This window comes from Pseudophryne corroboree, chromosome 11 (assembly GCF_028390025.1).
Source record: "Pseudophryne corroboree isolate aPseCor3 chromosome 11, aPseCor3.hap2, whole genome shotgun sequence".
In the NCBI taxonomy this organism is placed as follows: Eukaryota; Metazoa; Chordata; class Amphibia; order Anura; family Myobatrachidae; genus Pseudophryne; species Pseudophryne corroboree.
The window spans coordinates 245075202-245087627 of NC_086454.1; the positions used below are offsets into that span (position 1 = coordinate 245075202).

A 12426-nucleotide genomic window follows, 5' to 3' on the forward strand; every position below is an offset into this window, starting at 1 on the left:
CCTCCTCAGCCAGGGTATCAAATTTGTAGAATTTAGCAAACGTGTTTGCCCCTGACCAAGTAGCAGCTCGGCAAAGTTGAAGAGCCGAGACCCCTCGGGCAGCCGCCCAAGAAGAGCCCACTTTCCTCGTGGAATGGGCTTTTACTGATTTAGGATGCGGCAGTCCAGCCGCAGAATGTGCAAGCTGAATCGTACTACAGATCCAGCGAGCAATAGTCTGCTTAGAAGCAGGTGCACCCAACTTGTTGGGCGCATACAGGATAAAAAGCGAGTCAGTCTTCCTGACTCCAGCTGTCCTGGAAACATAAATTTTTAGGGCCCTGACTACATCCAACAACTTGGAAGCCTCCAAGTCATTCGTAGCCGCAGGCACCACGATAGGTTGGTTCAGATGAAAAGCTGATACCACTTTGGGGAGAAACTGGGAACGAGTCCTCAATTCTGCCCTATCCATATGGAAAATCAGATAAGGGCTTTTACATGACAAAGCCGCCAATTCTGAAACACGCCTGGCCGAAGCCAAGGCCAACAACATGACCACTTTCCACGTGAGATATTTTAAATCCACGGTTTTCAGTGGCTCAAACCAATGTGACTTTAGGAAATCCAACACCACGTTGAGATCCCAAGGTGCCACTGGAGGCACAAAAGGGGGCTGAATATGCAGCACTCCCTTAACAAAAGTCTGAACTTCAGGTAGTGAAGCCAATTCTCTCTGGAAGAAAATCGAGAGAGCCGAAATCTGGACCTTAATGGAACCCAATTTAAGGCCCATAGTCACCCCTGACTGTAGGAAGTGCAGGAACCGGCCCAGCTGAAATTCTTCCGTTGGGGCCTTCCTGGCCTCACACCACGCAACATACCTTCGCCATATGCGGTGATAATGGTTCGCGGTTACTTCTTTCCTAGCTTTTATCAGCGTAGGAATGACTTCCTCCGGAATGCCCTTTTCCTTCAGGATCCGGTGTTCAACCGCCATGCCGTCAAACGCAGCCGCGGTAAGTTTTGGAACAGACAGGGCGCCTGCTGCAGCAGGTCCTGTCTGAGCGGTAGAGGCCATGGGTCCTCTGACATCATTTCTTGAAGTTCCGGATACCACGCTCTTCTTGGCCAATCCGGAACAATGAGTATAGTTCTTACTCCTCTTCTCCTTATTATCCTCAGTACCTTTGGTATGAGAGGAAGAGGAGGGAACACATAAACCGATCGGTACACCCACGGTGTTACCAGAGCGTCCACAGCTATCGCCTGCGGGTCTCTCGACCTGGCGCAATATTTTTCTAGCTTTTTGTTTAGGCGGGACGCCATCATGTCCACCTGTGGTTTTTCCCACTGGTTTACAATCATTTGAAAGACTTCTGGATGAAGTCCCCACTCTCCCGGGTGGAGGTCGTGCCTGCTGAGGAAGTCTGCTTCCCAGTTGTCCACTCCCGGAATGAACACTGCTGACAGTGCTAACACGTGATTTTCCGCCCATCGGAGAATCCTTGTGGCTTCTGCCATTGCCGTCCTGCTTCTTGTGCCGCCCTGTCGATTTACATGGGCGACTGCCGTGATGTTGTCTGACTGGATCAGTACCGGCTGGTTTTGAAGCAGGGGTTTTGCCTGACTTAGGGCATTGTAAATGGCCCTTAGTTCCAGAATATTTATGTGCAGGGAAGTCTCCTGACTTGACCATAGTCCTTGGAAGTTTCTTCCCTGTGTGACTGCTCCCCAGCCTCGAAGGCTGGCATCCGTGGTCACCAGGACCCAGTCCTGTATGCCGAATCTGCGGCCCTCTTGAAGATGAGCACTCTGCAGCCACCACAGCAGAGACACCCTTGTCCTTGGAGACAGGGTTATCAGACGATGCATCTGAAGATGCGATCCGGACCACTTGTCCAACAGGTCCCACTGAAAGGTTCTTGCATGAAACCTGCCGAATGGAATCGCTTCGTAGGAAGCTACCATTTTTCCCAGGATCCGCGTGCAGAGATGCACCGACGCCTGTTTTGGTTTTAGGAGGCCTCTGACTAGAGATGACAGCTCCTTGGCCTTCTCCTCCGGGAGAAACACTTTTCTCTGTTCTGTGTCCAGAACCATCCCTAGGAACAGCAGGCGTGTCGAAGGGACCAGCTGTGACTTTGGAATGTTTAGAATCCAGCCGTGCTGTTGTAGCACTTCCCGAGATAGTGCTACCCCTACCAACAACTGCTCTCTGGACCTCGCCTTTATCAGGAGATCGTCCAAGTACGGGATAATTAAAACTCCCTTCCTTCGAAGGAGTATCATCATTTCCGCCATTACCTTGGTAAAGACCCTCGGAGCCGTGGAGAGACCGAACGGCAACGTCTGGAATCGGTAATGACAATCTTGTACCACAAACCTGAGGTACTCCTGGTGAGGATGGTAAATGGGGACATGTAGGTAAGCATCTTTGATGTCCAGCGATACCATGTAATCTCCCTCGTCCAGGCTTGCAATAACCGCCCTGAGCGATTCCATCTTGAACTTGAATTTTTTGATATATGTGTTCAAGGATTTCAAATTTAAAATGGGTCTCACCGAACCGTCCGGTTTCGGTACCACAAACATTGTGGAATAGTAACCCCTTCCTTGTTGAAGTAGGGGCACCTTTACTATCACTTGTTGTGAATACAGCTTTTGAATTGCCTGTAACACTGCCTCCCTGCCTGAGGGAGTGGTTGGCAAGGCAGATTTGAGGAAACGGCGGGGGGGAGACGTCTCGAAATCCAGTTCGTACCCCTGAGATACTATTTGAAGGATCCAGGGATCCACCCGTGAGCGAGCCCACTGATTGCTGAAATGCTTGAGACAGGCCCCCACCGTACCTGGCTCTGCCTGTGGAGCCCCAGCGTCATGCTGTGGACTTAGAGGAAGCGGGGGGAGGACTTTTGCTCCTGGGAACTGGCTGTATGCTGCAGCTTTTTCCCTCTACCTCTGCCTCTGGGCAGAAAGGACGCGCCTTTAACCCGCTTGCCCCTATTGGGCCGAAAGGACTGTACCTGGTAATATGGTGCTTTCTTTGGTTGTGAGGGAACATGGGGCAAAAATGTAGACTTCCCAGCTGTTGCTGTGGAAACGAGGTCCGAGAGACCATCCCCGAACAATTCCTCACCCTTATAAGGCAGAACTTCCATGTGTCGTTTGGAATCTGCATCACCTGTCCACTGCCGAGTCCATAACCCTCTCCTGGCAAAAATGGACATCGCACTAATTTTGGATGCCAGCCGGCAAATATCCCTCTGTGCATCCCTCATGTATAAAAGTGCGTCTTTTATATGCTCTACGTTCAGCAAAATAGTGTCCCTGTCTAGGGTATCTATATTTTCTGACAGGGAATCTGACCACGCAGCAGCAGCGCTGCACATCCAGGCTGAAGCTATAGCCGGTCTCAGTATCACACCTGTGTGTGTATATATAGATTTCAGGATAGCCTCCTGCTTTCTATCAGCAGATTCCTTCAGGGCGGCCGTATCCGGAGACGGTAGTGCCACCTTCTTTGACAAGCGTGTGAGCGCTTTATCCACCCTAGGGGATGTTTCCCAGCGTGACCTATCCTCTGGCGGGAAAGGGTACACCATTAGTAACCTCTTAGAAATTACCATCTTTTTATCAGGGGAAGCCCACGCTTCTTCACACACTTCATTTAACTCTTCAGATGGAGGAAAAGCTACTGGTAGTTTTTTCTCTCCAAACATTATACCCTTTTTTGTGGTACCGGGGGTAACATCAGAAATGTGCAACACATTTTTCATTGCCTCAATCATGTAACGTGTGGCCCTACTGGAAGTTACATTAGTCTCTTCGTCGTCGACACTGGAGTCAGTATCCGTGTCGACATCTGTGTCAACCATCTGAGGTAGCGGGCGTTTTAGAGCCCCTGATGGTTTTTGAGACGCCTGGGCAGGCACAGGCTGAGAAGCCGGCTGTCCCACATTAGGTATGTCGTCAAACCTTTTATGTAAGGAGTCGACACCATCACGTAATTCCTTCCACAGCACCATCCACTCAGGTGTCGACCACGCAGGGGGTGACATCACATTTACAGGCATCTGCTCCGCCTCCACATAAGCCTCCTCATCAAACATGTCGACACAGCCGTACCGACACACCACAAACACACAGGGAATGCTCTGACAGAGGACAGGACCCCACAAAGCCCTTTGGGGAGACAGAGAGAGAGTATGCCAGCACACACCAGAGCGCTATATAACACTGGGATCCCACTATCAATGAGTGTTTTCCCTATAGCTGCTTTTTTATATATATTACATATAATAAGAATTTACTTACCGATAATTCTATTTCTCGGAGTCCGTAGTGGATGCTGGGGTTCCTGAAAGGACCATGGGGAATAGCGGCTCCGCAGGAGACAGGGCACAAAAGTAAAGCTTTCCGATCAGGTGGTGTGCACTGGCTCCTCCCCCTATGACCCTCCTCCAAGCCAGTTAGGTACTGTGCCCGGACGAGCGTACACAATAAGGGAGGAATTTTGAATCGCGGGTAAGACTCATACCAGCCACACCAATCACACCGTACAACTTGTGATCAAAACCAGTTAACAGTATGATAACAGAGGAGCCTCTGAAAGATGGCTTCCTAACAATAACCCGAATTAGTTAACAATAACTATGTACAATTATTGCAGATAATCCGCACTTGGGATGGGCGCCCAGCATCCACTACGGACTCCGAGAAATAGAATTATCGGTAAGTAAATTCTTATTTTCTCTATCGTCCTAGTGGATGCTGGGGTTCCTGAAAGGACCATGGGGATTATACCAAAGCTCCCAAACGGGCGGGAGAGTGCGGATGACTCTGCAGCACCGAATGAGAGAACTCCAGGTCCTCCTTAGCCAGAGTATCAAATTTGTAAAGTTTTACAAACGTGTTCTCCCCTGACCACGTAGCTGCTCGGCAAAGTTGTAATGCCGAGACCCCTCGGGCAGCCGCCCAAGATGAGCCCACCTTCCTTGTGGAGTGGGCCTTTACAGATTTAGGCTGTGGCAGGCCTGCCACAGAATGTGCAAGTTGGATTGTGCTACAGATCCAACGAGCAATCGTCTGCTTAGACGCAGGAGCACCCATCTTGTTGGGTGCATACAATATAAACAACGAGTCAGATTTTCTGACTCCAGCTGTCCTTGCAATATATATTTTTAATGCTCTGACAACGTCCAGTAACTTGGAGTCCTCCAAGTCACTTGTAGCCGCAGGCACTACAATAGGCTGGTTCAGATGAAATGCTGACACCACCTTAGGGAGAAAATGCGGACGAGTCCGCAGTTCTGCCCTGTCCGAATGGAAAATCAGATATGGGCTTTTGTAAGATAAAGCTGCCAGTTCTGACACTCTCCTGGCCGAAGCCAGGGCTAGTAACATAGTCACTTTCCATGTGAGATATTTTAAATCCACCTTTTTTAGTGGTTCAAACCAATGAGATTTTAGAAATTCCAAAACCACATTGAGATCCCACGGTGCCACTGGAGGCACCACAGGAGGCTGTATATGCAGCACTCCCTTAACAAAAGTCTGGACTTCAGGAACTGAAGCCAATTCTTTTTGAAAGAAAATCGACAGGGCCGAAATTTGAACCTTAATAGATCCCAATTTGAGACCCATAGACAATCCTGATTGCAGGAAATGTAGGAATCGACCCAGTTGAAATTCCTCCGTCGGAGCACTCCGATCCTCGCACCACGCAACATATCTTCGCCAAATGCGGTGATAGTGTTGCACGGTTACTTCCTTCCTTGCTTTAATCAAAGTAGGAATGACTTCTTCCGGCATGCCTTTTTCCTTTAGGATCCGGCGTTCAACCGCCATGCCGTCAAACGCAGCCGCGGTAAGTCTTGAAACAGACAGGGACCCTGCTGAAGCAAGTCCCTCCTTAGAGGTAGAGGCCACGGATCTTCCGTGATCATCTCTTGAAGTTCCGGGTACCAAGTCCTTCTTGGCCAATCCGGAACCACTAGTATCGTTCTTACGCCTCTTTGCCGTATAATTCTCAATACTTTTGGTATGAGAGGCAGAGGAGGAAACACATACACCGACTGGTACACCCAAGGCGTTACCAGCGCGTCCACAGCTATTGCCTGCGGATCTCTTGACCTGGCGCAATACCTGTCCAGTTTTTTGTTGAGGCGAGACGCCATCATGTCCACCATTGGTCTTTCCCAACGGGTTACCAGCATGTGGAAGACTTCCGGATGAAGTCCCCACTCTCCCGGGTGAAGGTCGTGTCTGCTGAGGAAGTCTGCTTCCCAGTTGTCCACTCCCGGGATGAACACTGCTGACAGTGCTATCACATGATTCTCTGCCCAGCGAAGAATCCTTGCAGCTTCTGCCATTGCACTCCTGCTTCTTGTGCCGCCCTGTCTGTTCACATGGGCGACTGCCGTGATGTTGTCCGACTGGATCAACACCGGTTTTCCTTGAAGCAGAGGTTCTGCCTGGCTTAGAGCATTGTAGATTGCTCTTAGTTCCAGAATGTTTATGTGAAGAGACGTTTCCAGGCTCGTCCACACTCCCTGGAAGTTTCTTCCTTGTGTGACTGCTCCCCAGCCTCTCAGGCTGGCGTCCGTGGTCACCAGGATCCAATCCTGTATGCCGAATCTGCGGCCCTCCAATAGATGAGCACTCTGCAACCACCACAGAAGAGATACCCTTGTCCTTGGAGACAGGGTTATCCGCTGGTGCATCTGAAGATGCGACCCTGACCATTTGTCTAACAGATCCCTCTGGAAAATTCGTGCATGGAATCTGCCGAATGGAATTGCTTCGTAAGAAGCCACCATTTTTCCCAGGACTCTTGTGCATTGATGTACAGACACCTTTCCTGGTTTTAGGAGGTTCCTGACAAGCTCGGACAACTCCTTGGCTTTTTCCTCCGGGAGAAAAACCTTTTTCTGAACCGTGTCCAGAATCATCCCTAGGAACAGCAGACGAGTTGTCGGCATTAACTGGGATTTTGGAATATTCAGAATCCAGCCGTGCTGTTTTAGCACTTCTTGAGACAGTGCTAATCCCCTCTCTAGCTGTTCTCTGGACCTTGCCCTTATTAGGAGATCGTCCAAGTATGGGATAATTAATACGCCTTTTCTTCGAAGAAGAATCATCATCTCGGCCATTACCTTTGTAAAGACCCGAGGTGCCGTGGACAATCCGAACGGCAGCGTCTGAAACTGATAGTGACAGTTTTGTACAACGAACCTGAGGTACCCCTGGTGTGAGGGGTAAATTGGAACGTGGAGGTACGCATCCTTGATGTCCAAGGACACCATAAAGTCCCCTTCTTCCAGGTTCGCTATCACTGCTCTGAGTGACTCCATTTTGAACTTGAACTTCTTTATGTACAGGTTCAAGGACTTCAGATTTAGAATAGGTCTTACCGAGCTGTCCGGCTTCGGTACCACAAATAGAGTGGAATAATACCCCTTTCCCTGTTGTAGAAGAGGTACCTTGACTATCACCTGCTGAGAGTACAGCTTGTGAATGGCTTCCAAAACCGTCTCCCTTTCGGAGGGGGACGTTGGTAAAGCAGACTTCAGGAAACGGCGAGGCGGATCTGTCTCTAGTTCCAACCTGTACCCCTGAGATATTATCTGCAGGATCCAGGGATCTACCTGCGAGTGAGCCCACTGCGCGCTGAAATGCTTGAGACGACCGCCCACCGCCCCCGAGTCCGCTTGAGAAGCCCCAGCGTCATGCTGAGGCTTTTGTAGAAGCGGGGGAGGGCTTCTGTTCCTGGGAAGGAGCTGCCTGTTGGTGTCTCTTCCCCCTTCCTCTGCCTCGTGGCAGATATGAATATCCCTTTGCTCTCTTGTTTTTAAAGGAACGAAAGGACTGCGGTTGAAAAGTCGGTGTCTTTTTCTGTTGGGGAGTAGCTTGAGGTAAAAAGGTGGATTTCCCGGCTGTAGCCGTGGCCACCAAATCTGATAGACCGACTCCAAATAACTCCTCCCCTTTATACGGCAAAACTTCCATATGCCGTTTTGAGTCCGCATCGCCTGACCACTGTCGCGTCCATAAACTTCTTCTGGCCGAAATGGACATAGCACTTACCCGTGATGCCAGTGTGCAGATATCCCTCTGTGCATCACGCATATAAAGAAATGCATCCTTTATTTGCTCTAAAGACAGTAAAACATTGTCCCTATCCAGGGTATCAATATTTTCAATCAGGGACTCTGACCAAACTACTCCAGCACTGCACATCCAGGCTGACGCTATAGCTGGTCGTAGTATAACACCTGTATGTGTGTATATACTTTTTTGGATATTTTCCATCCTCCTATCTGTTGGATCTTTAAATGCGGCCGTCTCAGGAGAGGGTAACGCCACTTGTTTAGATAAGCGTGTGAGCGCCTTATCCACCCTAGGAGGTGTTTCCCAGCGCGCCCTAACCTCTGACGGGAAAGGGTATAAAGCTAATAACTTCTTTGAAATTAGCATCTTTTTATCGGGGGCAACCCACGCTTCATCACATACATCATTTAGTTCTTCTGATTCAGGAAAAACTATAGGTAGTTTTTTCACACCCCACATAATACCCTGTTTAGTGGTACCAGTAGTATCAGCTAAATGTAACGCCTCCTTCATTGCCAAAATCATATAACGTGTGGCCCTACTGGAAAATACGGTTGATTCGTCACCGTCGCCACTGGAATCAGTGCCTGTGTCTGGGTCTGTGTCGACCGACTGAGGCAAAGGGCGTTTTACAGCCCCTGACGGTGTTTGAGGCGCCTGGACAGGCACTAACTGATTGTCCGGCCGTCTCATGTCGACAAACGACTGCTTTAGCGTGTTGACACTATCCCGTAATTCCATAAATAAAGGCATCCATTCTGGTGTCGACCCCCTAGGAGGTGACATCCCCATATTTGGCAATTGCTCCGCCTCCACACCAATATCGTCCTCATACATGTCGACACACACGTACCGACACACAGCAGACACACAGGGAATGCTCTTAACGAAGACAGGACCCCACTAGCCCTTTGGGGAGACAGAGGGAGAGTTTGCCAGCACACACCAAAAGCGCTATATATGACAGGGATAGCCTTATAATAAGTGCTCCCTGTATAGCTGCTTTTATAATATAATTTTTGCCACTATTTTGCTCCCCCTCTCTTGTTTTACCTTGTTTCTGTAGTGCAGTGCAGGGGAGAGACCTGGGAGCCGTCCTGACCAGCGGAGCTGTGTAAGGAAAATGGCGCTGTGTGCTGAGGAGATAGGCCCCGCCCCTTTTCCGGCGGGCTCGTCTCCCGCTCTTTAGTGTATTCTGGCAGGGGTTAAATATCTCCATATAGCCCCGGAGGCTATATGTGAGGTATTTTTTAGCCAAATAGGTTTTCATTTGCCTCCCAGGGCGCTCCCCTCCCAGCGCCCTGCACCCTCAGTGACTGCCGTGTGAAGTGTGCTGAGAGGAAAATGGCGCACAGCTGCAGTGCTGTGCGCTACCTTTAGAAGACTGAGGAGTCTTCTGCCGCCGATTCTGGACCTCTTCATGTTTCAGCATCTGCAAGGGGGCCGGCGGCGAGGCTCCGGTGACCATCCAGGCTGTACCTGTGATCGTCCCTCTGGAGCTGATGTCCAGTAGCCAAGAAGCCAATCCATCCTGCACGCAGGTGAGTTCACTTCTTCTCCCCTAAGTCCCTCGTTGCAGTGATCCTGTTGCCAGCAGGACTCACTGTAAAATAAAAAACCTAAGCTAAACTTTCTCTAAGCAGCTCTTTAGGAGAGCCACCTAGATTGCACCCTTCTCGGCCGGGCACAAAAATCTAACTGGCTTGGAGGAGGGTCATAGGGGGAGGAGCCAGTGCACACCACCTGATCGGAAAGCTTTACTTTTGTGCCCTGTCTCCTGCGGAGCCGCTATTCCCCATGGTCCTTTCAGGAACCCCAGCATCCACTAGGACGATAGAGAAATATATATATATATATATATATATATCTATACTGCGCCTAAATTTAGTGCCCTCCCCCTCTCTTTTTTACCCTTCTGTAGTATTCTCAGACTGCAGGGGAGAGCCAGGGAGCTTCCTTCCAGCGGAACTGTGAGGGAAAAATGGCGCCAGTGTGCTGAGGGAGAAGCCCCGCCCCCTTTTCGGCTGACTTTCTCCCGCTTTTTCTGTGATACTGGCAGGGGTAATTTTACATCTATATAGCCTCTGGGACTATATATGATGTATATTTTGCCAGCCAAGGTGTTATTTATTGCCCTCAGGGCGCCCCCCCCCCAGCGCCCTGCACCCATCAGTGACCGAAGTATGAGGTGTACATGAGGAGCAATGGCGCACAGCTGCAGTGCTGTGCGCTACCTTGGTGAAGACCGAAGTCTTCTGCCGCCGATTTCCGGACCTTCTTCGTGCTTCTGGCTCTGTAAGGGGGACGGCGGCGCGGCTCCGGGAACGAACACCAAGGTCAGGTCCTGCGGTCGATCCCTCTGGAGCTAATGGTGTCCAGTAGCCTAAGAAGCCCAAACTACCACCTGTTAGGTAGGTTCGCTTCTTCTCCCCTTAGTCCCTCGCTGCAGTGAGTCTGTTGCCAGCAGATATCACTGAAAATAAAAAACCTAAATATACTTTCTTTCTATGTGCTCAGGAGAGCCCCTAGTGTGCATCCAGCTCGGCCGGGCACAAGAATCTAACCGAGGTCTGGAGGAGGGTCTTAGTGGGAGGAGCCAGTGCACACCAGTAGTCTAAAAGCTTTCTTTATAGTTGTGCCCAGTCTCCTGCGGAGCCGCTAATCCCCATGGTCCTTACGGAGTCCCCAGCATCCACTTAGGACGTTAGAGAAACATATATAAATTAATAATAATACATTTCTCATTAAGAAACACTGAACTAATTCAGATAAAATATATTTTTTAAAATAACAAGCAAGAAAAAAAAAAAAAAACAACAGAACTTACCAACAATTCCACCCCAAACCAGATGCCGGTGACAGTCCTGTCTGGCAGCAATGGTCCCCTATACCGCACAACACCTGGGTAGTGCCCATCTACTGGCCTCAGGAAAACCCTTACTGCAGAGCCAGTCTCAATCTGCAAGGCTTTAGAAAGCCTAACTTTATTTTTGAACAGGCTGCATCTCTCCTCACAGTTTGTGATAGCCAGCAGCACTTCCGTTAGCTTCTCTGTAATTTCAATGACATCTTTCTCATCCACTAGCAGCAGGGTATAGGGCTGCTCCAAAATTTTAAGCGCAATCTGGGCTTTTTTGCTCTTTGATGGGATGCTCCGGCTGTGTGCCACGGCAGACCGCTCCTGAACGAACTGTCCAATGCTGCCCCTGGGAACTTTGATCTGTTTCTGTGTCTGTTTGTCAACCAAGCTGCACTCTTGTACCAGCAAGTAGAAGATTCTCTCCTCCCAGTAGGTGGAGCTGCTTTTCTCCTGACCCCAGAGATTTGAACTCATTGTGATAAGGCAGGATTTAACTTGGGGGAGTTCAGAAAGTCCTTAAAGTAGATTATTTTATATATTCAATAATATGACACTGCCAAGTCGATGATGCAGGAAGATGAATGGAACGCCAGCCTAAAGGAAACATTACCAGAGTTACATTGATGCAGGTTGCTGATAATAAGCAGAATGGTTTTTAAATGTATATGTTTTTTTTCACTGACTTACAAGTATGTCTAGTCTAGCGTTATCAGTAAAAAAATAGTTTACAATTGATTAATATATTTGGATTATTTAAATTTTACCATGTTATCCATGGAGTGTGCAGTTGCTCTCTGTGACTTTTCTTGCTCAGACACAATGGTTCCTTGCTTTGTAATGTGCTGCAAAAAAGGAAGATTGTTTAGTATAACTAATAAGCGGGTGGGAATGGCAAGATCTCAGATAGCCATGATACATAAGTGAGCATAGCCAAAGATATCAGAAGGTAAAAACAATGCTACTGCTATGTAAGCATACCTCCCAACATGACCCTCTCCAGGAGGGACACAATGCTCTGCTCCTGGACTTCCCTCTTAATGTATGATTGCCATCACCTGTGGTGAAACACCTTTCTTATCCATTACCTGTTCAAAACAGGTGTCGGCAATTATAAATTAAGAGAAAAGTCCAGAAGCAGAGCATTCTGTCCCTCCTGGAGAGGGTCATGATGGGAGGTATGTGTAAGGCTACAGCCACATATAGCGACCAAGCGGGTCCTGCTGAACGGGACCCGCTTGGTCGGGAGAGGGGTTGAGTGTTGACACGTATCCTGTTCTGCAGGATCCCGCAGAACAGGATCCGGCCAGTGACACATGTGATTTCAAGAGCACACAGTATATAGAAATGTATGTGTTCACCTTGAAATCCTGCCGTCCTGCCATCTGGCTCAACCGCAGCATGCTGCAGTTGGATCCGGCGGCAGCGGGACTGCCGCACATGTGTGGGCACCTGCATAGGCGCCCATGTGCAGTCTC

General features: G+C 49.2%; 1 protein-coding gene across 7 annotated transcripts in view; it reads right to left on the reverse strand.

Annotated features, from left to right (window-relative positions):
- Positions 1–12426, reverse strand: part of CYLD (CYLD lysine 63 deubiquitinase) — a 328802-nt gene that overhangs the window by 174872 nt on the left and 141504 nt on the right. For all 7 annotated transcript variants that reach the window (XM_063945313.1, XM_063945314.1, XM_063945318.1 and 4 more), the window contains 2 exons: positions 11716–11793; positions 10919–11545 (listed from right to left, as the gene is read on the reverse strand). In XM_063945313.1, the coding sequence (XP_063801383.1) occupies positions 10919–11425 (507 nt within the window). In that variant the 5' untranslated portion in view covers positions 11426–11545; positions 11716–11793. The remainder of the gene's footprint in view (positions 1–10918; positions 11546–11715; positions 11794–12426) is intronic.